Below are 24650 nucleotides of genomic sequence, written 5' to 3'. Positions count from 1 at the left end.
CTTGGCCTACTAAGAATAGGACTTCACGCTGCAGTATTCGCGTGGAGTCTGCATGGTGCGAATATCGGTGTACACGTGGGAGGTAATCACAGCCGTTCCGTTGCATATCAAGCCAAAAGGCAAGGACTTCTGTGTTGTTAGTGCATGGCAATGGGTTCGGCGCACTGAATCTAAGGTTGAAGAAGCCCTACTACTTTGAGTATACTGCCGGACCCGTTTGAAGAGAAAATATCTGCTCGACGCGTACGTAACCCTGCATGCAAAGGCGCCTAACGAGCGTATGGTGCTTGAGGATGAGGCCGGTCGAGATCGAGGCTAGAACGAAGATTCTTCTATGATGAAGCCGTTCGTGTGCCAGTCTAGAATTATACCCACCACGGGCGGTCCCACGACAACGGACAAAGGCCGGCACATACGGAGTAGGAATCCTCTCCGGCGTTATCTGATCAGGTACGGTCTAGATTAAGGAGACGTCCGATGGTTCGGCATATTTTTCTCTGGAGCCGCGTATGGGTCTCTCCCGAGCGCCTCTGCCTAATCTGAGGCTATGTCGTGGTCGTCCTACCTTGATCCGGTGATCCAGCCCTACATGAAACAAACCTGCATGTTCGATCGGGCGGTAGCTGACGTGGTTTTCAACGGTCGTTCTCCGTGCAGGCGCTTCGGAGCCGGTGGTGGCGGTATAGAGTGGATGTATCGTGAGTTCACCGACCTAATAGGCATAGGGAGATGGGGGAGGGGAAATGACCAGTATTGGCCCCTGTTAGATTGGATTACTGACAGGATATATCATCAGAGGTGTTCATGTAATCTACATTGAATTGAAGAATCAGAACATTCGCACAAAGGCACGGCGCCCTAGGCTCTTAATCAATAATATATTCTCTAATCTAAAGTCGAAGCAACCATCGCCAGTTATCAGCCGACAACGTTGGGACCATTGCTCGGCAGAGTCTTAAACCATTGTTGAGACCACAAGGGAACTTAACCAGCTCAAGCCAGCTGAGTGCGAACCAATCAACGAGGCAAGCGACGGACGAACCACGCCGCTCTGAGACAAGAGGTGTTAGAGGAGGCAAAATTCCCAATGCAACCACGGAAAGCGGGAGGTTGACGGTGCATGAGTGGCTGTGCCGTTGCAGGGAGACAAACCTTGAGGCGGCGCCAAGCTTTGCATGCGGTGATGGCCATCCCTGGATAGCGTCCCCACCGAGCCCACTCCCATCCACTGGGCGAGTGGGTAAGTTCTCAGGAGTCGAGAATCAACCCATTGAGGGGCCCTGTGGTATTCTAGAAGGGCCGACGAGAGGGATTTGGGGAGGAACCGAAAGGGGGTGTTGGATGGTCAACTGGAAGACCTCATGAGGGAGGGTTTGTTTATTGGGCGACTTGATGCAGGTTGAAACACCGGTATGTGAGACCATTAGCGACCAACCAGCATAGGGAACAGCATTCTTGCCACGGGAGGATTGATTATTTTGATGGGTGTCGCCAGGGCACTGCAGCCACCACGCCATTGACATCATTGGCAGGGAGCCGTTCGGCCAAAGAAATTCGGTGCAGCGGCCGGAGAAAGCATCCAGATTGGGACTGAAACGGTAGTTATTATGATGTTGTTATTATTATTATTATTATATTATTATTATTATTATTATCACAATTACCACTCTGATTATTATCTCTGTTCCCCTGTTCCAACCATAGATAAATACAAGAAATATCAATTAAATCATCATGATCATGAAACAAAGAACAATAACAATAATCATAATCATAAATAATCATCAGAGATCGAGGCCGAAGGAACAGCGGATGGAGACCTCAGGGCGGAACCCTAAGGCTTTCCCTTCCCGGGCACTAGGGCTGCTCCCTCCGCCAATCACACCCCCGCCAGCGGCTGAATCAGCGGAGGACGCGCAATCCGAGCAGGACCTTGGGATTTCTATTCCTGGCGTGGGGAAAAGAAATCCCCTGGATCTTCCCTCTCGCTCTCGCTCTCGCTCTCCCTCTTCTCTCCCCCCGTCGATCGCCCACTGCATCCACCAACCCTCTCGCATCCGTGGTTGTTCTCATTATCTTCCCTTCTCTTCTTCTTCTTCTTCCTCTTCTATCCACTTGGTTCCCTATTTCGCCCTTCGTTTTAATCGTCCTTCTTACATCCATCTTCTTCCATATCATCTCTCCATCCCTCCCCTGTATCTCCTTCTGACTACATCTCCTCTTCATCCCTTCTCCCTGTCTTTGTCCGACCCGTATTACCTCCCCATCCACCGTCGGATTTCTTAGGATCTCTACCTCCCTCAACCACCCACACACTCTCTCATCACTCTCCCTCTCACTCTCCCACAGAGCATCAGTCTCGCTCTTCATTCCAAATATGGCTGCCTTGACGGAACAGCCACCCGTGGCTCCCTCATCATTCGACCATGATATCGACTCCTTCCTCAACCTCGATCAACTCACCTATACGTCTGAGCCTTCTCGCTCCAAAACCACTCTGTCCTCCACCCAACCAGCCGTTCAAAACCCCGCCTTCGTCGCCAGCAGTCAATCTCCCGTCATCTTCCAGGGACCGAGTCACCAGTATGACGAGCATAAGCAGCAGACTGGCCTCCCCCCGGGCGCTCTCGCTCAGGCCATGACCTACAACCACGTCAACGGCATGGGATTCGGCGGTACCAGCCCTGGTTTCCCCATGAATGCTGAGATGATGCAGAACGCTCCCATGAAGCGGGAGGATGATTCGTTGGACTTTAACTCGATGCCGACCCGCAACCCTTCTGATATGGACCTGGAGTCCGATAGCATGGGTGCCGTGCCGACCTACTATCAATTCTCCCCCAACCCCAACAACAATAACAACACCAACAAGAGCCAGTACGTCGACCCCAATGCCCTAGGAGGCCATGAGGTCGTCCCCATGGGGCCCTCCACCCAGGTCGGTCGCATGTACCCCGGAATGCATTCGCAGCAGGCTGCGATGGCGAGGGCGGCTCAACAGCAGAAACATCACGAAATGCTGCGTCAACAGCATATCCAGCAGCAGCAGCAACAGCAGCAGCAATGTCGGATGGACGACCACATGCAACAAGCCGGTCCTCCCCAGCCTCGCGCGCCGAACCCGGTGGTGGATGAGCGCATTTCCCGCCTGTTGCAACAAATGCGTCAGACCGCCGTGACCTCGCCGGATGAGACTCCCTCCCCATCCTCTCTGCCGCAGATGGCCAAGAGCAAGAAGGATGAGCAAGAGATGGACGAAGATGAGAGACTGCTCGCGAGCGAGGAGGGGAAGAAGCTCAGCAGCAAGGAGCGTCGGCAGCTCCGCAACAAGGTGTCTGCTCGTGCTTTCCGCTCTCGTAGAAAGGGTATGTTTCATTGGATTCCGCTCTATTGCCGTACCACTAACACCACATCCAGAATATATTGGCCAACTTGAGAGCGAAGTCGCGGCAAAGACCAGCGAGGCCCACGACTTGCGTCTTCAGAACCGCACTTTGTACGAGGAGAATGCTCGTCTGACCGATTTGGTCCGCATGCTTCTGTCGTCCCCTCACTTCTCTTCGTTCCTCGAGGAGACGAACGCGAATGGGATCCCATTTAACAACCCGACCCAGCAGACTCAGCAGCAAGCTCAGCAGTCGCAACCCCAGCCCCAGCAGCATCCCGCCATGTCGCAGCCTCAGATGCAGTCTAGCATGCCCAAGGAGGCCCCCTCCGCCCACCCTCCCCAGGATTTTAATGCGCCCCAAAACTCCCAGGTCGGTATGGTCATGGTTCCCCAGCAGGGTCTTGAGGTCTCCACCATGGGTCTCAACGGTGGCTGGAACTCGGGTATTGACATGAACTACGGTAACGCATCGGTCTTTGCGGTTCTCGAAGTGCCGGAACCCCCGGCTATCGACACCGAGTTTCTGTCTGGAAAGGGCTCCGGTCTAGGATCGTATCTCCCCGAGACCACAAGGACCAAAGATGAAGCCCCTATTCTGGACACACCCCCTGTTGCGGAGCATTGCAGCAGCTCGGACATCGGTGTCGAAGACCCTGAGTACGAGATTGATGAATCCGATCCTGCTTTTGCTCTCTTCATGAATTCGCCGACCACACCCTCCACGGACGCCTCGCCATCAAGTACCTTTGATGGCCTTCGTTCCGACAAGCCTGCTCCGGTTTACGAACTAGTTGTGGAGAACGAGTCCAGAGCCGCGGTGGGTCAGCTGGCTCAATTCTGTCATGACATGGAAGCTGCCTTCCAGCGTGTTTCTTTGGTGACCTCTCATCTTTCATGATTCCCCATATGCGTTTGAGCAGGTTGAGATTAATGTTTGTCATCTCGCCTTTGCCCTTGTTGCGGTTCGAGTGCTTTTCGGCTTGAACACGCCTTCCTTTGTAGACATCTATGGTTTCCTTTGTTCATGATCTTGTGACTATATATGGCGTCTGAGCCGCTTGATTAGGCTTTCTTTTTACCCTTTTATTGTTGAATTTCAGTTATCTGGTGTATTTGGTGTGAGTTGGGCAAGATTTGAATTGGAATAGGAATTGGAATTCGGACTGCAGATACCTTTGACTAGGAATTTGGAAGGAATCGATTAAAAGTAGATTCAAACAATACACTTGAATGTTAGCCTTACCGTCTTTGTAATACGCCCTGCTCCCGTGTGGTAGGTCAACGATGAAGAGACAAGGTCACCAAGTACGTCCTGATCAAGGACCCCAACCGCCCGGTCCTCCACTACAGAAATCTAGCCAGTGGGCAGCCTTCCGCCTGGAAGGCCCCAACGCTCGGTAGGTTAGGTTTTCTATTATATAGACCAATTCATGAACTTATAACTATTATCTTCTAATTTCTTTTGGGTAAGAATTACTCTTCGAATCATTGATGATTGCGCTCCTTTATGACGCTTTTTGTAAATAGAAATATTATGGTCAAGGTGTGAACCAAATCCATGATTTGCCTTCCAGAAATTAAACAAGAGTTATGTATTTACGCGCGTAGTATATAGGGTAAAGTTCTTAGCTCTTAGTCATTAGAAATGAAGAATCAGTATATAGTAGATCTAATTGCGCCTACATGACTTATTGCTTTTGGACTGGTACCTATAATATGCTAAATAGGAAGGCAGTTATTTTAGCGCAGAAAAGAGTTCGCGAATACATTTGCACCCCTACTATAACCAGTCAGCATCTTATCAGACAATATGGCTAGGAAATATGTTACCTTTTATCTCACCTTCGCACGGTTAAATTCAACTGCAAGTATTTCAGGAACGCAGAGGTGTATAGCGAATTTGCTACGAAACACTCCTACTATCTCTCTTGAATTATCACAGACTCCTGATCCTGCTCCACCACGACATTGATATCTTTCGCTATACACTGCAGCTCCCTAATATGGCGTAAATGGGCAATTTCATGCTCGGGGAATGTATTTAACCGTCCCATGATCAGTGGGAAGATGGACGATTTCCATAGCACCGGATGTGCTCGGTTTCCGATAGCTGTACTAATGAGGAGTATAATAGATGAAGCGATGAGCACTGTCGGAATCAGAATCCACACCCACCGAACATGAATAAACGTCTCCGTTCGGAACGCCTGCCCTGGGACCTGAACAGCTTTTGCGGTTGAACGAATGTGGTCAGTCATACTTGTCGCCACTTGGTTCATAGACTCGGTCGTGTTGTCAATACTCAGTAAGGTTGAAGCCAATGGGGTGGAGAAATCTGGACTGTTCGCATCTATGGTGGTGTTTAATACGCTCCCCAAATGATTAACCAGTGCTCCATGCGAATACACATCAACGCGGTATGGTAGCTGGCCAGAGAACGATTCTCTACCACCGATGGGAATAAGCCGTTGGGTGCCATTTGTGTATAGTCTCTCGCCTTCTACTTCCAGCGTTTGGACTCTTGAGGGCTTGAGGATACGGTTGCTAATGGAGACATTATTCTGGATATAGAGTCTTTCACACCATTTCAGCGAGCATTCCGTCATGGACGGCTTCTTTTCCGCTAGGCGAATATTGGTTGTAGAAAAAATAACCTCATCGGGATCGTATTTTGCCATAACCAGGGAGGCGACTGTATTGAGGGGAGGTTCTGACGTTATGGACGTGAATGGTGCACGGCAAACAACTACACCGTTATCGATCTTGTACCAGCATAAGTTGGTTGGGATGAACTGGAACCCGCCGGGGGTCGAGTAGGAGCAATTGGCAGGAACGGCCTGGAGCTCTGGTATCTTACTCCACTCTGACGAGTCGGAGTATGGCCGGCATATCTGTTCAGTCTGCTCTGTGACGTCCTCACAGGATGCACATATTCCAAGGGTAGCGAAGTCAGGATACTCGCAACGGGCAGAGGGACAGAACGGTTCGAGGTGCTGGTTCATCTGCGCAACCCCTGTCATGATAGCAACCTGCATTGCTGGCTCAACATAATGCCAGTCATTTCTCCATTCAGAAACATACTCTTGCGCTCTTTGGACATACGCCGTTTCATGGAGCGCAGGAACATCCCGAGATGGGAAGGCAAGGATCTGTTGTGTAAACGGATCGAGGGCAATTGATAAGACCATTAACGAGGCACCTGCTATAGCCAAGGGGGACCTTATTCTCCAAAATATTTCCACTGCACCCCACGGGCCGCGGCTAGCCTGATCGAGGATATGAAAGTGGTAGAGCGATGTTGCGATCTGATGGGAACCTTGTTGCCACTTTAACTGGCCTAGGCAGGAAGAGACCGGAATAAGAAGAGCGGCTTTTGCGATAGCAGAAATAACAGAGACCACGGAATTCGGGGAAATTGAGTATTGCCAACTAGCATATTGCATGCCATTTACATAGGCAAGAAACCCGATTAAGAGAGCCACACAGAGGACACTGAGGGTAGCACCGCTGATTTCCCAGAACCAGGATCCCTCCCAATCGTATGTTCTGATTGTCGTCGGTTGGGCCTCAATCTTGGTGCCTAGTGGTGTTCTGTCGTGTTGCGCTGGTTCTGACTCCCTCGTCGGCTCGCTCGGGGGTTGTGATCCGCCCGAAGCATCTTCAGAAGCTGGGGTTGTCGTATCCGTTAGGTTTGATTGAGAATTTATGCTCGCTGGCGGTGAAGGGGACCTGATATTGCTGCTGTCATATCTTGGATGATCAAGTGTCGAATATCGAGTCTCCATTTCTTTTCGTTCGGGAGAAGTATGGTCAAAAATAAGGGGTAAATAAGGCGTACCTAACGCTTTTCTACGACTTTCCGATGGGCTTCTCCCTCGTGGACACAAGGCTGTCAGAATACGAGTTGAGTTGCTGATCAACAGGCTATCATTTCCAGCAATGCAATGGCCAAGAAAGTCATAGGACGATCAGCAGCAATATCTTCTCGCGATTCAAGCGTGCAGCCGAAATAAGATGGTGCACGCCGAGCTGTAGAAGCTGCCTTAAAGCCTGGAAACCAATGCCGCCGTTTGGGGCTGGTACAATAGCCGTTTTATATCCCAACGATAAATTGGAGGGAATTTACTTTGGCTGAGCAAAGATCTGTTTGTAAATCATGTCCATCAAGCTGCCTTCTCTCGACAGATTCTCGCGCAGATGGATAGATATAATGGTTCTCACAGTTATGGAAGCTTGTCCTCGGTTGAGCGTCGAAATATCGTTTATGTGCGCTTGTGAATGTTATATTGATGAATTTTATCCATTAGTTGGGCAAGCTCCTGCTCGAGATCAAGAGGACTATTTGCCATTTCCACAGCACTCGATTACCTATAGCCGCTGCGATTCATCGATTTTTTGCTGTCTTCGCATCCCACTTTCGGTTGGTGCTCTGTATCAATTGAGGCTATGAAGCTGACCTTGCTGTCGATGGTTGGAAATTTGTGTCATGTAAAACTGACGAGCACAGGCGATGATAAATGGAGAAATCTCTGCCTATCTGAGCTTGAAACCGACAGTGTTCTGGAGGGGCTGCAGCGTTAGGGCGCTGGATACCTCCCTGAATTACGAGAATAAGCATTAAGCTATAATCAGATATGCGGCTGGTCAAGTTACGGCGCACAGCGGAAACTGAATCTGGGGATTTACGGTCTTATAGCAACGACCTACTTGTTACGGCCAACCCTTCCAAACAAACAGCGCTGGAGGGGTTAAGGCAACTAAATCTAGATTTGAGTGATTTAAGTTAGTTAGGGCTAGGGAGGTTTATTTGTAAGAATACTTCCAATTAAGGGTGTATAGATCTCTATAGTATGTGAGCATTGCTCATTCCAAGAATGACCGGGCTCTATTGTCGGTACTGAAGGATTGATCTGTTGGGCATAGCGTAGGGGAGCGAAGATGGGAGGCCATTGTGGAGTAAGACAAAACAGTCCCTATGGTCCTGGATTGCATTCAATATAAGCTGCAGCATAGTTATTGTCTTAAAGTTCCTGTAGAGGGCATCACGTGCGAACTGGTCGTCGCTGCCTCGTCCCTGAGGCTCTTTACACTTCCCGCCGTGATCGTCGTTTCGTTCTCCGACCCCCGACATCCTCTTTACTCCACTTCCGCCGTATCTTCAACCCTCCAAACGGCCTTCTTCTCGGGCAATGTGTCTTCTATAACTCCTCTCTCCCCTCATTCCTAACTACTCCTTTCTACTCAGCAAGTTGGCTTCCCTTCGCCTGTCGCGGGGGCTGCTCACCAAAGCCTTTCGCGGGACCCTCGCCCCATCGACAAGTCGCACTCCGATTTTTCTACCCACCTCTTTCTCCCGGCCTTGGTCGTCCACCAGACCTGCTACCTCCGAGCCGAAATCCCCTATACCGGACAGTCTTGGATTCAAGCGGACGAAGCGCAAATATCGCCCTCCGAAGAAGCAATTCTCGCGTGCTCGTCGACCACCCTCTCCGAGTCGAGGCTTCGATCCATTTTTCGAACCGGGAACCTATCTTCTACGAGCCCCCAAACTCCGGAATCGAGAGACAAGAAACTACCTCCTCTACAGTCCTAGTGCCCACCAGAAGCTCACCGGTCTCAATTTCCTCCCCACGCCACCCACCGGAAACCACCCCATGAAGTTCTACTTCCAGGTGGTGACGACGCCCACCGCCGACACCCCCGGCACCTCCGTCCTCCTCTTCTTCCCCGACAAACGGTATTTTTTCGGTCAGATCTCCGAAGGAACTCAGCGAGCATGCACCGAGCGCGGCGTCCGGCTGTCGTATCTCACCGACGTCTTCCTAACGGGGCGGATGGAATGGGCGAACACGGGAGGTCTCATCGGCGTGATTCTCACGCAGGCCGACACCCTCGCCAGCTCAAACGCGGCTATCGAGACGGCCGCGCGTGAGAAGGAGGCCCGTCGACAGAACAACGCCAAGGACGGTCCCACCGCGCAGCCGCAGAAACTGGAGCACGGCATTCCCTACGCTGTAGAGGATGGGCAGGCTGTCGCCCAGCGGGGTAAGCTGACCATCCACGGGCCACGGAACCTGGCGCACACGTTAGCCACGGCGCGCCGGTTCGTCTTTCGGAAGGGTATGCCCGTCTACACCAAGGAGTACGATTCCGAGACCATGGCCAAAACGGCGCCCCAGACCGAGGATCCGTTTGAGAACCCTACGTGGTCGGATAACAACATCAAGGTGTGGGCTATGCCGATCCGTCCGGCAACCTCGCTGCCGCCGAAGATGGAATCTCGTCAGCCTAGTCCGCAGAGTCCGAGGAAGCGGAGCCTGGATGAGTATGAGGAGCGTAATGTACCGTTGGAGCCGCTGGACGAGCATACCAAGAACCAGATCATGAGACAAAGCGTTATCACGGACATGTTCAACTCGACGTGGAGAATGGATGCGCTGGTTGAGACCCCTATTGCGGAGGTGAAAATGCCTGCCGTGATGTTTGTCCGCAATCCGGTAACTAAGGATCTCGATCGGTACACGGGACCTCTCCCTGGCAGCGGCGAGCCTCTCCCCGATATCAAGGTACTGGTTCGGCAGCCGTGGCCTGGTGCCACAGTGGAGAAGCTCCCGCCTACGACATGGTGTGACGAGGCGGTCTCGTATATCGTACGAAACCACGACATCCGAGGAAAATTTCTCCCGGACCGCGCGAAGGAGTTGAACGTGACCCCTGGCCCGGACTATGCGAAGTTGGCTAGGGGCGAGAGTGTCCTATCTAAGGATAACCAGACTATCACCCCAGAGATGGTCCTGGGTCCTCCACGGCTGGGAAAGGGTCTTGCTATTATCGATCTACCTTCGCCGGAGTACGTCGATGAATTGGTCAGCCGGCGCGAGTGGAGCTCCCCTTCTGTGACGACGAATCTGGAGGCCTTCCTCTGGATCCTAGGCCCTGGGGTGGGTGACCACCCTCGCCTACACGAATTCGTTTCCAAGATGTCCCACTGCAAGCACACGGTAGCGAGCTCTGATTATTCGCCGAATTACCTCTCCCTCGCCAGCGTCGCAGGGTCATCTGTGCGTATGGCACAGCTGCGGAAGGAAAACTTCCCCGTGCCGGTCCACGATAATGTGACGATCCCTCAGCCAGGAACTCTTACCGCGGGAACAGAGGTCAACCGAGTCCCATCCTTCGAGCCGATTGAGCCGGGTCTTGTCATCGATATGGAACCTAAGTTCGTCCTGAACCGCTCGGAGGTCATGCCGCGGTTCAATACGTCGCAGATTGCAGGAAAGATGCCCCGGGCCGTCGAGCAGCGCATGCGCACCATTCGGAAGCGGATCAAGAAGCCGGAGTTCCAGCAAAAGCTGGAGGACTACCGCAAAGGCCTTCCAGGCGCCGACGTCGAGATAATCGCCCTCGGCACGGGATCATCCTCTCCATCTAAGTACCGGAACGTTTCCAGCACCCTCATCCACGTGCCTGGTTACGGCTACTACCTCCTTGACTGTGGAGAGAACACCCTAGGCCAATTGAAGCGAGTTTTCGAACCCGAGAAACTGCGCGAGGTTCTGCAGAACCTTCGTATGATCTGGATCAGCCATCTGCATGCAGACCACCATCTCGGCACCGCGTCTGTGATCCGGGCATGGTTCCACGAGAACTACCCTGATGGCGTCCCCAACACGACCACCGTGGAGACCGACATGGCCAAAATTCTCAGTGAGAAACGACTCTTCGTCGTGTCCGAGCAGATGATGGTCGGCTGGCTCGAGGAGTTTGCCGCTGTCGAGAACTACGGCTTCGGCAAGCTGATTCCCCTCAGCGCCAACCCAGATCTGACCAACGGCGTCTACCGCACTGAACTCATCTACCGGCACTGTCGCGCCGACGGCACCTACCCGGGCATTGAATCTGACGAGAAACCACAAACCACCTCTCTCCGCCTTGATGACGAATCCTCCCCTCTCACCCCACTCCTCCGCAAAGCCACCGGTCTCTCCAACCTCCTCGCGACCAAGGTCTCGCACTGCCGCGGCGCCATGGCCGTCTCTCTCGTCTTCCCGGACGGCTTCAAGGTCTCCTTCTCCGGCGACTGCCGGCCGTCGCCCATCTTCGCCGCTGTCGGCCACGGGTCGACCGTGCTCATCCACGAAGCTACCTTCCAGGACAACATGCAGATGTCCGCCGTCGCAAAGAAGCATTCCACCGTGGCCGAGGCCCTCGAGATCGGCCGTCGAATGGAAGCCCGCTCCATCCTACTTACCCACTTCAGCCAGCGCTACCAGAAAGTCGCCCACCTCGACAAGCAGGACGCCTCCGTCGTTGCGAAGCTCGATCGCCACGTTGTATCCGCTCAGCCCCCCGTCTCCAACGACGTCCCGGACATTCCGGATACAGAGCCGGGCGACCCTGCCCCCGAGCTCCAGGGCCCTTCTTCCTCTGCCGACGCGGAAACCACATTGCTCCCGCTGAAGGCTCCCGTTGTCGCTGCCTTCGATTATATGCACGTCCGGGTTGGCGATATGCCGATTGCGCAGGCCTACGCCCCGGCCGTCGGGAAGCTGATCGATATCTTCGAGCGAGCTTCCGCCCAGGAAGCCGAGAAGGTGAAGCAGGAACTGGAAAAGCAGATGGCTGCCAAGGCCGACTCGAAAAAGTCCAAGAAGAAGTCGAAGCAGGGGAACCAGGCTGCAGCGTCCCCGCCTGTTGTACCTGCCGAGACTGTGCCCGCTGACACTGCGGCTGCTGCAGACAAGGAGCCGAGCAAGTCTGTCTGGAGCGCTAGCGAAAGTGAAAGCGGCTGGGATACCAGCGGCAGTGACAGTGAGACGGTGACTAGGTAAACAGTTTACCTCGATCTATCCTTCGCCATATATACCATTAACACTATTACAATGTACATTCCATATACTGGGCTAGATGCAGAAGATAATGTTCTATGGTTGTCACAAATCCTGTACATCACTTATTTACATATCGGCTTCCCTATACACGAGAGCATTTAAGGCGTTTGTTCAGCAGAAAAGTTAGTTCAGTCAACCATTGCTCTCCATTCTCAATCCCTTCTCTCCTCGTTTCAAATTAGAGTCTTGCTAGGCACATCGCACGCAGTCAACAATGCTCCATTTCAAACCCCCGCAGGAATCTTCTCCTTGTCATCCTTACCGTAGAGACCCTGCCCGAGGTTCTGCACGCACTCGTCGCGCCAGCTCTTGGGGGTGAATTTGTCGACAATCTCCTTGAACGCGTTCAACGTGCAGAAAGTGTCGTCGCCGGGGAGATGGTTCTGCGGCTTCGCGGCGCAGCCCGGGATCCGGACGGGACGGTCATTGTAACGAAGACGGACGTAGTGGGTTTGCAGTTTCTGTCTCGCAGATTCCGGGAGGGACTCCAAGGGAACACGAGCGGTCTCTGATGGCGGAGGATGTCTGTCCAGGGAAGATGATGACGAGGACGACGAGGAGGTACCCTTCAGGAAAGACAAAACGCCATCCTTCTTCCCGGCGAGATGCGCACCAACTTCCTCACGGATAGTCTTATGCTCCTCCTTGGAGAACAGCTCCACGGCGATAGACGACGTGAACGGCGGCCAGCGGTGGTCGAACGCGCCCAGACTGCCCAGGATCGCGGCGATGGTGGTATCGTGGCATCCGCTCAGGGCGAATTTGATCCCCGTGTCATTTCCGGGCGACCCAGAGGCCGCGGTATCACTACGCCAGGCGCCATCGACGGCGTGGCTGACCATGCGGTCGACGACGTCGCCCATGAGCCCGCCGATCCCGAGCTTGCGGTACTCGTTGCTCTCGGTATAGCCGGCGAACCACTCGTCGACCGCGATATCGTTCAGATATTGGCGGGCGCGCTGGTCGTAGAATTCCGAGGGGAGGCGTGTCGCGGGCCCGTGGGCGTCGGTGGCGTTAATGGTATCGGCGATACCTGAGAGACGGGGGTGGGAGTCGACGGCGACGCGGGGCGACGCCTCGGGCATCCACTTTGAGAGGAGGGCGTTGAGGTAGTTCATCTGTTCGGTTTCGTTCCCTGAGAATGGGGGAGAAATATCTCCGATAAGTTTCTGGTTTCGTCGTATGGTCTGTTCGCTAGCGGAGCTGTCACGTACATCGTTGTGCGGCCCGGTCTGCAAAGAGCCGGGAGAGCTGTCTGAAGCGACGGCAGTTGCCTTCGTTCGGGAAGAGCGTTTCTTCAGAAACGGACCGTCCGACGATCACGGGCGGTGGGAAGTCCTGAGTGCGCGCGCTGGGAGGATACATTCCCCAGAAGGTCTGCTGGAGGGACTCGAGGGCCCGAGGGATGGGCGTCGCGCGGAGATACATGTCTTCGGCGTCGGATTTGATCTTCGGCATGAAGCCGAGCTGGTCGACGTAGAGGTGGCGGAGTCGCTGGCCTAGAGCGTAGGTTGTCTCTCGTCCGCGGTCGGTCAATTCGCCGTGTTGGCTGTTGGGGAAAGAGACCAGTCAGTGGGGGTTATGAGGACCGTGGGACTGCACTCACCAGATGCCCTCTACAGCACCTGTGGCACCCGTCGCCACGATGGATTCATCGTTGTGGCCGAGTGCTTCCATTTTGCGGCGCCATTGGAACCCGTTCCACGAGGACACGTCTTGGTTGCTGGCGGCCATTTGGATCATCTGGCGCGCGACGTTGCAGTACGGCCAATCTTCACCGGAGGAGAACCGTCAATCAGCAACGAAGGATTTTTCGCTAATCGGGGGGTACGTAGGGTTGGTTACATGGAGCCAGGCCTGCCTGAAGGACATTAGCTGAGGTGCATGACGTCGGCCAGGGACTAGAGGGATATATACATTCTGAAATCGCGAGGAGACAGGAGTTCGTTCGCCTGAGGAGCGAGGTTAGAAGAGAAAAGCCATTGAGTAGGTGTAGAGGGACATGAACATCCTCACCATGGCGAAGAAACTGTCAATTGATTAGCTGGGAGCTCAATTGAGCCGAGGACAGAGCATATCCGACAGCACGTACCACCTGGACCAATTGGAGTTTCAATTCCCGCGGATAGAGCTTATTGAGCTCCTCCTGGGAGTACGGTTCGCGAGGATTCAAGGAGGTCATGGAGGTGTTGGGATTCGAGATGGGGGATGAGAAGCAAGTTCAAGTTGTTCTCCAAGAACAATGAGTCGGCGAAAGAGCCCATGACGCCAGCGGGTGGTCGGCCCCGCCACCGCCAATCAGCGGCCCGCCCATTGGTCACGTGTGACTATGCGGCCACATGAAGCGCTTGCATGCTGATGATGTAAGCGGTGTCGATCAGGTACAAAATACAGCAGTATCTCTTCCTTTCTTTGACATCTGGAGGAAGCGAGTAAGCTTCACGTAGTCGAGACCGACTTCCAGGATATTCTTTGGATCGAGCAGCGTGCTTATCTTGAGCTAGATATGGACCTCACCATATCACTGTCATACTATAACAATGCTAACCAACTCTACTCATACAAAAGGTTAATACTATCTCTGACCAACTAAGGATAGTCTCATGTTGCAAGGTCCAATTTCACAGAACTGAGTTAGGTAGCCTGTCTCACTCACGAGGTTAGAGCCCAAATCATCCGTAAATAGACCAGAGCCCCGCAATTCTCAGCCGAATACGAGGGCTTCTTCCCCTTAGTCCAGCTCTCTAGGACTCGAATATGCATATAAGTGGATGGGCACAATAGGGATTGATATCTTCCTTCGATTTTTTTTTCACTCTACCTTAGTACGCCTCCGGCGGTCAACATCCATCATGCGTTTAATACAGATCGAAGAAGGCGGCCATAGGCTGTCCATGACAGAAGTCAACGACAGAGATGTCCCCAAATACGCCATTCTGTCCCATACCTGGGGCGATGAGGAAATCACTTTTGAGAAAATGCGCAGAAATCAGGAGAAGGACAGCGAAGGCTATCGGAAGATTGAAGGGTGTTGCAGAATTGCCGCTGCAGGCTACCAATATGTTTGGGTGGACACGTGCTGTATCGACAAGACAAGTAGCGCGGAACTCTCCGAGGCAATCAATTCTATGTATCGCTGGTATGAGGAGGCCGATGTCTGTTATGCTTACCTTGCGGATGTTCCAAATGTAAGATTAACAGAGAGCCGATGGTTTACGCGAGGTTGGACGCTCCAGGAACTTATCGCACCGAAAGAAGTCATTTTCTTCGATAAGGAATGGAACATCCTAGGAACGAGAGACAGTTTACAGAATGAGATATCAGAGCGGACCAAAATCCCCCTCGGCATTCTTGATGGATCTCAAAGTCTAGAAACTATGAGTGTTGCTCAACGGATGTCTTGGGCTGCGGAGAGGAACAGCTCCAGAATTGAGGATGAGGCCTACTGTTTGATGGGTATTTTCGGCATAAACATGCCCTTGCTCTATGGTGAGGGTCATAAAGCCTTTATCAGATTACAGGAAGAGATTATGAATATCTCTGACGACCATACCATCTTCGCTTGGAAAGATATGGACGATAGCGAGAATGATGGGGGGCTTCTGGCCAGCTCCCCCGCTGCATTTGCGGAGTCGCACGACATAATTGTCAAATCAGGGCCCTCATTTTCAAACAAAGCTCCTTGGAGATTAGACAATAAAGGACTTCATCTGGAGTTGTACACAATGGCTGTTGGCTCAGATGGTCTGGTTTTGGCCGTTCTCCCTTGCACGGAGGTCGGGATGGAGGACGATTGGATGGGAGTCTATCTCAGGGACAGAACTTTCACCTTGGAAAACTTTGAGCGGGTTTGCAAATCTGAGCTAGTACCTGTTGATCTCAGGCTATTCCGGCCAGCCCAGTATCCTTCGCGTATGCTATGTGTCGAGCGCCAACGTCTTTCGACCATCAAGAAGAATACCAACAAGAAGAACAAACATGATTGTCCATCGAACCTTGAGCAAGCCACTGGCTTGAGCCTCTTCATCACGCCTGATGATCCCACTCAAATCCAGCAAGATCCGACTTTCACTGAAGCAGGAACCGTTATTCCACCACTCACACAAGCAGCAATAGAAGGAGACTTGGAGCGTACTTGGTCATTATTGTCTCTGCCTAGGATACGGCCTGATCAGCCAGATGCCAATGGCCGTACAGCCTTATCATATGCTGCAGAGTACGGACATATCGAAGTGGTATGGCTACTCCTGACGCGAAGCGACGTAGAACCATTCTCCGGGGACGCTCGGGGCATAACGCCTGTGATTTATGCCGCGGTAAATGGTCATAGCAAGGTGGTTGAGGTCTTTCTTTCCCGAAAGAACAGTCAGAACGACATACGAGATGCTCACGGACGGACACTACTATCCTATGCAGCGGAGGGTGGCCACGAGGCTGTGGTCAAAATGCTCGCTTCCAGGAGCGATTTCGACCCTGAGCTTGAGGATGCGTCCGGTCGGACGCCACTTTCCTGGACGTCACAGTGTGGCCATGATAAGATCGTCGAGCTTTTGACAGACCATGGTGCCGATGTCAATGTCCCGGACGTCGATGAGAAGCCGCCATTATGGCACGCTGTTTCAAATGGGCGAGTGAAGACAATGCACAAACTGATCGAGCGGGGTGCATCTACACAAAACACCCTATTCACCTTGCCGATGGACAGTGACATAAGAGAAGAGATCATCTGTACACTTGCCCCGTACGATGCATTTTTCGACCCAAATGATGTGGCTGGAAGCGGCATCCTGATCTGGGCTGCAGAGAACCAGTACCAGAGTCTCTTCGACACGCTCTTGTTTTATGTAGCAGATGTCGACAAGCCAGACGCACTTGGGAGGACTATACTATCTTGGAGTTTAGAAACAGAGACAACAGATATTTTCGATCAAATTGTTGCGCACGGCCTCGACCTAAATGCAGCATGCATGTGTCGGCCCGGACCGGCGGACTCGAATACAGTGATCCGAGAAACTCCCTTGGCTTGGGCTGCTAGAACCAAGCGTTATGAGCTGTTCAGAAAGCTAGTCACACTCGGCGTGGATCTCAATCCAGAAGACGATTTCCTTCCCCGCATTACAACTCCGCTGGATTGGGCGTTGAAAGAAGGAGATAAGAGCCTCTTTGAGCTTCTGCTTGACCACGGCGCCGATATTCATGCGCAAGATACATATGGCTGTCCATTGTTTAGGTCCGTCGCTCTTGACCCCGAGAGGGGAGACTTCATCCAAATATTTCTCAATCACGGTGCCGATCCCAACGTATCTGATGAACTTCCGCCACTATTCGCAGCCGCGTACGGAAGGAACATGGATGCTATGCGACTTCTTCTAGAACGCGGTGCCAATCCCAACGCCTGGAACACAGATCCAGAGCCTCTGATACATTTTGCGGCAAAGCAAGAGTTGCATGATATGGTCTCTCTTCTAATCGATTATAAAGTGGACGTCAACGCGTGCAATCGAGATGGCACATCGCCGCTGGCAGCAGCTATTGGAAATGGCGATATAGAGATGGCTAAACTGCTACTCAGCCATGGCGCCAGTCCAAATACTAAAGACTCCGACGGAACAACACCGTTGATCGACGCATTGCGGAATCGTCGTTCTAAGTTGGTCACTTTGTTACTTGACCATGGGGCTGATGCCAATGTACGTGACGGATACGGCACACCAGCAGTGGTGGATGCCATGGACTGGAGTGGAAAGATGGCCAAGCTCCTGATTGCACATGGGGCTGATCCACACGCGAAGGATAGTAGAGATGGAAGATCGGCATCGAAGTATGCGTAGATGTCGGCATAATATGGGGAATAAGTGAGCTTTTTTTTCTGCTCTACACGGGGACGCTAGAAAGTCAATCTAGAATTATACAAAAATACTCCTTCAAAATTTCCTATGCATCAAAAGGGACTGCGATATTTGCGGAACATGTCAAGAGGCTGTGCACACTGGAGAATGTTTTGCAGCAGCGTAGGATAGTCCCAGCCGATAGCGGCAGCTGCTAAAGCAGTCAAGCTTGCCTGGTCCTCACGTCCAGGACGGCCGGGTCCAGTCATATTCTAGAAAAATTCCAGTTAGATTGATGATACAGAAACTCGGTTTAGGCTATCTTACCGGCTTCATGTTGATATCAAAAAGAGCAAACTGCGACCCAGGTTCGAAACGTCGGGCATCGACTCGAATAGGCGCGGTGGCACCGATAATTTTGGCGACTTGCGCACATTGTCTCATGAGCTCAGTGAAAGCCGAGTCCTTCATCTCAGTGTCGCTGATTGTCCGAGAATTTGCCGTCACCGCTACGACTCCGTTGTAGGGAGCAATGCCATCTGCGTGATTGAACCTCACAACAGGAGGCATGCTCCAGTATTCGGGACGATCCAGGGATGGCGGCATGACTGTTATTGTTGCCTCCTCACCGCTGAGGAACTCCTCGACCATGACGGTGGGAGATTCCTGGAAGAGGGCCTTGATATGCTGGTTCAACTCCGCCTCGTTGTGACAAACCTTGACGCCGTGGCTGCCTCGGCCTCGTATTGGCTTGCCCACAACAGGGTACCGGCCAATAGACCGAATTATGCTGTCTAGATCATCTGAGCTTTTTATTATCCAGGAACGCGGCAGCGTGAATCTTCCCCGCTCGCGGAGTTTTCCATTCAGATATGCCTTGTCATCGAAATTTTCCACAAGCGATGGTGGCTGCCCAATAACATATAGATTGGGAGCAATAGTCGTTAGGTTCTTGGAGGCTTGGAGTGGATGGGAATTGAAGAGGATGGTATTAGCCCACAAATGGGTGGCCCCTTTTTGAACGGCATGCTGAATCCCTTTGTCGGTGTCGGAGAAACACCAGCCTTCATGGACTCTATCAGATGGAGAAGCTTTAGGCGTGACAACGTTAATGCCTTTCTCCCGTAGATTATAGGCAATATCAGCCCCGGAGTCCTGGTAACCTGTCGCATGGTAAGTGGTTGGCATCAACAACTTATTCATATTGGGGAATGCTCACCACCCGGCTTGCGAGGCTTGCGCACACCGTTTATGACGGGCGGATCAATGTCCTGGAATAGAACAGCCACGATCGGACTTTTTACGGGACTGGCAGTGCTGCTCGCACGCCTTCCCACTGCGCGTGGGATGCTGGGGCTGCACCGAGCTATACGGGATCCACAGAACATCGTGTACCGCCGCGCGAACACGGAGACTGAAGGCGGTATATGTGAATTTTTACTTGCAGCGAACTTGCCAAAGCGTTAAACAGGGCGGTAGTTGGGATTGACGGGTTAATGAGGGACAAGAGACGGAATTAAAGCGAAATCGGACATTGTTGGTGGTAGAAGGGACTACTCCGAGCTTCCTTCGGCGTCGGTCCGCACGGCGGAGTAGACCGAACGGGCCGACGCCGTCATGTTACTGGGCATATTTCATCTTCGATTCATATCATTGAAAGTTTTTACTGGCTTATCATTAATTTAAGTTCTTATTTCTGGTATCTGGGGACTTTTAATTGGTAACGAACAACAATATCATATTTCAACTAGCCGTGTCCTAGCACTATCGCAAGTAGCATACCAGAAGAAATCCTATGTAAAGGATCAATGACGTAAAGATGTAAATGGCCACACGGGAAAACACATTCGAAGCAGCCCTATCCAGGTCAGTCTCCTTACGGTCTTTGGGACAAGTTGTGGCCGATTCTTTCGGCTCTGCCCTGTGGTCGGTGGGTGCAGGTGACTGGCCTACAGCAATGGCATCTTTGGATACACGATCTTCCTTTGGTTCAACCAGAGCAGGTTTGCAAGAAACAACAGGTTCATCCCCTTCAGGTCGGACCCGTCGACTACCAACACATGCGTGGAGTCGCTTCGTTGGCAGGCTTGGGCTTTGGAATATCACCGTTGTGCATGACACTTGGTTCTCGTATTCTGCAAGCTCTTCTGCTAGTGTTTTGGAGGCGTTGCGATGCTTGTGAGGCTTGAGAATCAGTTTGTCGAGTCCATCATCGATTGGGTATCTGGGATACATCACCCATGTCTGATCAGGAGGTTCAGTCATGATGCTAGTTAGCTCTATGACATGAGGGTCATGACATATATATATATATTTCCGCCCACAAAGCATTGCTGAGTGGGCTTCTTTGTTTGAATTGTGGTGATTGCGACATTTCCCATATGATTCTTCTTGACATCCTCCACCTAGCACTCTTCGTTGCTCTCATGGCATCTTCCGTTTTATCTCGATGCTGATAACGATGGGAAGGCGGAGATGATCGCCGTTGATCGCACTGACAAAGAATGCCAAGCCGTCTCCCGGTCTTCCTGGCTCAAACGAACCACATCTCTTCAACCACCATCAATCAACCTCCCCAGCCCCGGGAATCAGTCTCTTCGGGAGTATACCTCTGCTCTCGTCGACTACTATCCGCCGTGAAGTACACTAACCGACTCCTGGGCGAGTCCAACTTCCTGCCCAGCGGCTTTCAGGAATCCCCGCAGTCTCCTCGCTGCGGTTATCAATCCCCAATACTCCCTCACGTGTATGACACAACATACACAACGCAAGGGTCTTGCTTCAATTGTGTGATATTCTTCCGCTGAGCTGGTTATTTGCTTTCGCTATGGGTTACCGAGGTTGTTGAATGCCCGCTCTCTGCCTGTTTAGTGCTGCAACCTTCACAATATCCTGTTGTGTAATAAACCATCTCCAAATTGCGTGATCGATCGTAACTACATTGTTACACGATTATTGTGTGCCGTTGGGTTGTCTCTGTATAGGGTGTTCTGGTGTTCTCGGCGCTAGGTTCCCTTCACAATTGTGACTCTTCTGGCAGCAGCCTGATTCCTTCTTCCTCTCTTCACATTGATCCTTGAGATATCACTGCTGGTAATCATCTACCACGAACTGACGATATCAAAAGAATGGAGGTGAGAATCTAGTCCCCTTGTGGAACGTTAATATAATGGCCCTATCTCTTTTCCAAGAGGATCTATGTATCGCACGCTCCAGGAGAGTTACGATTTTGATACGGTCGAGGCATTCAACAAAACAACTGACTTCCACGTTTACAGGCGGCGCCATCTAGCCAGCCTGCTCAGGCAAAACCGGGCGAGGTCTCCACGACCAAGCCTCAGGACCCTAAACCCCGTCTTCTGCTGATGGGTCTTCGGCGGTACGGTACCTAATTCTGGGATGCACAAAGGATCTCCTGACTTTAAATAGGAGTGGAAAGTCATCTATCGCAAGCGTGGTCTTCCATAAGATGCCTCCCAACGAAACCCTTTTCCTTGAGTCAACCACGCGCATCCAGAAAGACTCCATCCAGTAAGCCGCAGACAATCCTCAACTACCGACGTACTCTAACATCCTCCCAGCTCGTTCATGGACTTCCAGGTCTGGGACTTTCCCGGCCAGTTGGAGTACCTAGAACCGTCCTTTGACCTGGAGGCCATCTTTGGAAGCCTTGGTGCCCTTGTTTGGGTGATTGACGCGCAGGATGACTATCTGGACTCCGTCGCCCGTCTGAACCGTACGATCTTGACTGTTCAGCAGTATTATCCAAACATCAACATCGAAGTCTTCATCCACAAGGTGGATGGGCTCTCGGACGAGTACCGCACCGATACCTTCCAGGATATTGTCCAGCTTATCTCGGATGAACTGAGCGACAATGGATACGAGAATGCCCCCGTCCACTACTACTTGACGTCCATCTACGATTATTCGGTCTTTGAGGCGTTCAGCAAGGTGATTCAGAAGCTCATCCCCAATCTGTCGACGCTGGAAAACCTGATCAATACCCTCGCCAACAACTGCGGCTTTGAGAAAACATATCTGTTCGACGTGCTCAGCAAGATCTACATTGCTTCGGATACCCGGCCCGTCGACATGTCTTGCTACGAGATGTGCTCGGATTACATCGACGTGATCGTGGATGTCTCCGAATTGTATTCGTGGGACCACCCGGACCGCAAGCCGAAGGGCGACCAGAACCAGGAGGCTGAGAGCCATGTCGTCCTGCATGATGAGACCATGATCCACCTGATGGAAATGAACAAGTTTGTCACCGTGTTTGCTTCTGACGGGCTGTCGACTCATGCTGACATACACTCCAGATACCTTTGTCTGGTCTCGGTCATCAGAAACCCCGAAGCCAAAGAGAAGAAGGGCCTGATTGACATGAATTGTCGCACCTTCCAGGAGTCCCTCAACGATGTTTTCTCTCGCAGTTGGGAACAGGAGGAGTCCGAACATGGACCGAAACCGGGCAGTGTGGAAGAGAGTCCCGTGCAGGATCTGAGTAACTGAACTGAGATGTATCGCTGTTATGAGTGAAACCTGATGTTTTGTATCGTCTGGATTGGAGGCAAATGTTCTTCCTTTCTCCCTTGTGGGATCAGGCAGGCCTGTTGGAAATATCCTGAATGTTAAGGCACCAAGGCACCGAAGTCGCGCGACCCACATCGCAGTCTTTTTTTTCCCGCTAATTTTTTCTCTCTTCTGCCGAACTACAAAAGGCTCGCCTTTCCTGCTTTTGCTTCTCCTTTTCTCTCTTCAACTCTACCAGAGTCTGCCCCTGGACATGAGACAAGCTTAATGCTGCTTGGGGATGCGTCCTGTGCTCGATCTAACTGAATTCTTCTCGACAATGGACTAACCTTAGGGTGAGTTGTCCCATCGCGTTGCAGCCCGCCCATCTCGATGATGAAAATTTTTTCCTACATTCGCAGTTTCCACGCTAGCCGTCGATTGAACCCATTCTAGACGTGCTCTGTGCGCAATACTTCCTTGGATGTCTGAGAGATTGTTTTGCTGTGTTTCGTCTTCACATTTCTGGTTGGCCGTTGCTAACTTGGATTCAAAATAGTAACCGTATCGAATGTATGAAGGCGACTCTCCAAGGTTATATTTGACGAGGACGGGTCCTTGGTCTGCTCAGTTTGTGTGCTGCAGATATTCACCCTACCCTGCCTGGTTGGCCTCCATCTCGTATGAGGGGGATATTGGTGGATTGGACCATGATTGTGGAAGCACACTTGTATATAGCTGGAAAATATATCTTTCGATTTTCCTTGGACACATTGCGTCCCCCGTACGGCGGACATCACAGTAAACCAGGGCTGTCATCGCCGACCAGTGTAGAAACTTGGCGACGCCGAACCAGAGCGGACCCGGCTATACGCAGTAAAGACCAGGAATTAATAACAAGGACGACGACCATAGCCCGAAAAATATGAAACTGTCCTGCGACGGAACTGCCGGGTCACAAACGGAGATCGGCAATTTCCCCGTCCCTACCTAGGTAGGTTTGTTAGCTACCTAGCTGGCGTGAACCACAATATCAACGGCTCCGAACCCCCTCACGCCACGCCCTCAACCCCATCCCTACCTTACGGTACAACTTCCAATGTCTGAACTGCGCCAAAGACAAACACCCTCCAGCTCAGGGCCCAAGCCCGACACTGACTCCCACTCATCCCGTCCGCAAGGTCGACACAATGAACGCCGCGGGATCAGCGTCCTCGATATTCTCCGGGTGCTGGTCACCCTGGTGGTCGCCTCCTGCGGTCTGTCGTATTACATGACCTCGTCCGAGTCGCTGCTCTGGGGATACCGACCGTGGTTTACCCGCTGGCCGGAGGTGTCTCGATATCTGGTGCGCGAGAAACACATTCCATCCTAAGCCTCCATTCCTATCGTGGGACGCCTGTACTGACGACACGTACAACAGCAAGGTCCCCTCCTGCTCACCCCCGACCAACTCGCCCTCTACGACGGCTCGGATCCCGCCCGTCCGATCTACCTCGCCGTCAACGGCTCCATCTTCGACGTCTCCGCCAATCCCTTGGTCTACGGGCCCGGCGGCCACTACAGCTTCTTCACCGGCAAGGATGCCACGCGCGCCTTCGTCACGGGCTGTTTCGAGGAGGATCTCACGCCTGACCTGAGGGGCGTGGAGGAGATGTTCATGCCAATCGATGACTCGGAGGAGCTCCAGACGCTGAGCAGCGGCGAGAAGAAGATCCGCCGCGAGCAGGACAGACGGCTGGCGATGGCGCGTGTCCGCCAGCAGGTGCAGCACTGGCAGAACTTCTTCCGCAACCACAAGAAGTACTTCGAGGTGGGGAAGGTTGTCGGCATGGAGGTCGAGAAGGGCGAGAAAAGGGAGCTTTGCCAGGCTGCGAAGCAGCAGAGACCGAAGCGGAAGGACATGAGGCATCCGTAGGCCGCGTTTCCCATAATACATAATTGTTCCCTGTTATCTACGATGTACGTGCCAGACTACAGATCTCAGCGCAATATAGTACGGTTTCTTTCGTTTCACGTCGTTTACGT

At 52.3% G+C, this 24650-nt stretch overlaps 8 protein-coding genes across 8 annotated transcripts; 5 read left to right on the top strand and 3 right to left on the bottom strand.

Moving 5' to 3' along the window:
• The first annotated feature begins 1953 nt into the window (after window positions 1-1953).
• BDV59DRAFT_176930 (bZIP transcription factor) lies at window positions 1954-4633 on the top strand. The gene is made up of 2 exons (XM_073689533.1): window positions 1954-3365; window positions 3418-4633. Exons 1-2 carry the CDS (start codon window positions 2378-2380, stop codon window positions 4284-4286), a joined length of 1857 nt encoding a protein of 618 aa, XP_073548436.1. The 5' UTR covers window positions 1954-2377; the 3' UTR covers window positions 4287-4633.
• Window positions 4634-5149: 516 nt separating this feature from the next.
• BDV59DRAFT_176929 (DUF3176 domain-containing protein) lies at window positions 5150-6849 on the bottom strand. Its single transcript, XM_073689532.1, has 2 exons — window positions 5219-6849; window positions 5150-5168 (listed from the first exon to the last, which is right to left on the bottom strand). The coding sequence occupies exon 1, from the start codon at window positions 6829-6831 to the stop codon at window positions 5308-5310; it is 1524 nt and encodes a 507-aa protein (XP_073548435.1). The 5' UTR covers window positions 6832-6849; the 3' UTR covers window positions 5150-5168; window positions 5219-5307.
• Window positions 6850-8828: 1979 nt separating this feature from the next.
• BDV59DRAFT_22331 (ribonuclease Z) lies at window positions 8829-12361 on the top strand. The gene has a single exon (XM_073696000.1). The coding sequence runs from the start codon at window positions 9043-9045 to the stop codon at window positions 12217-12219; it is 3177 nt and encodes a 1058-aa protein (XP_073548434.1). The 5' UTR covers window positions 8829-9042; the 3' UTR covers window positions 12220-12361.
• BDV59DRAFT_22355 (putative acid phosphatase) lies at window positions 12362-14510 on the bottom strand. The gene is made up of 7 exons (XM_073696001.1): window positions 14372-14510; window positions 14296-14308; window positions 14197-14231; window positions 14125-14140; window positions 13886-14051; window positions 13494-13828; window positions 12362-13414 (listed from the first exon to the last, which is right to left on the bottom strand). Exons 1-7 carry the CDS (start codon window positions 14459-14461, stop codon window positions 12504-12506), a joined length of 1566 nt encoding a protein of 521 aa, XP_073548433.1. The 5' UTR covers window positions 14462-14510; the 3' UTR covers window positions 12362-12503.
• A 621-nt stretch (window positions 14511-15131) lies between these two features.
• On the top strand, window positions 15132-18110 carry BDV59DRAFT_192842 (ankyrin repeat-containing domain protein; the record flags this gene model as incomplete). The annotated part of the gene is made up of 1 exon (XM_073692117.1): window positions 15132-18110. One exon carries the CDS (start codon window positions 15132-15134, stop codon window positions 18108-18110), a length of 2979 nt encoding a protein of 992 aa, XP_073548432.1.
• Window positions 18084-19640, bottom strand: BDV59DRAFT_176920 (uncharacterized protein). The gene is made up of 3 exons (XM_073689531.1): window positions 19327-19640; window positions 18435-19270; window positions 18084-18379 (listed from the first exon to the last, which is right to left on the bottom strand). Exons 1-3 carry the CDS (start codon window positions 19493-19495, stop codon window positions 18221-18223), a joined length of 1164 nt encoding a protein of 387 aa, XP_073548431.1. The 5' UTR covers window positions 19496-19640; the 3' UTR covers window positions 18084-18220.
• A 1435-nt stretch (window positions 19641-21075) lies between these two features.
• On the top strand, window positions 21076-22862 carry BDV59DRAFT_22282 (GTR/RAG family Ras-related GTP-binding protein). Its single transcript, XM_073695999.1, has 5 exons — window positions 21076-21241; window positions 21386-21486; window positions 21537-21638; window positions 21689-22372; window positions 22430-22862. Exons 1-5 carry the CDS (start codon window positions 21236-21238, stop codon window positions 22620-22622), a joined length of 1086 nt encoding a protein of 361 aa, XP_073548430.1. The 5' UTR covers window positions 21076-21235; the 3' UTR covers window positions 22623-22862.
• A 749-nt stretch (window positions 22863-23611) lies between these two features.
• On the top strand, window positions 23612-24625 carry BDV59DRAFT_176913 (putative heme/steroid binding domain protein). Its single transcript, XM_073689530.1, has 2 exons — window positions 23612-23970; window positions 24046-24625. Exons 1-2 carry the CDS (start codon window positions 23722-23724, stop codon window positions 24538-24540), a joined length of 744 nt encoding a protein of 247 aa, XP_073548429.1. The 5' UTR covers window positions 23612-23721; the 3' UTR covers window positions 24541-24625.
• Window positions 24626-24650: the final 25 nt, after the last annotated feature.

This window comes from Aspergillus ambiguus (assembly GCF_047715705.1).
Source record: "Aspergillus ambiguus strain CBS 117.58 unplaced genomic scaffold BDV59scaffold_13, whole genome shotgun sequence".
Taxonomy (NCBI): domain Eukaryota; kingdom Fungi; phylum Ascomycota; class Eurotiomycetes; order Eurotiales; family Aspergillaceae; genus Aspergillus; species Aspergillus ambiguus.
Note: the sequence above shows the minus strand (reverse complement) of the source record. Positions and strands in the feature narration are given on the sequence as shown.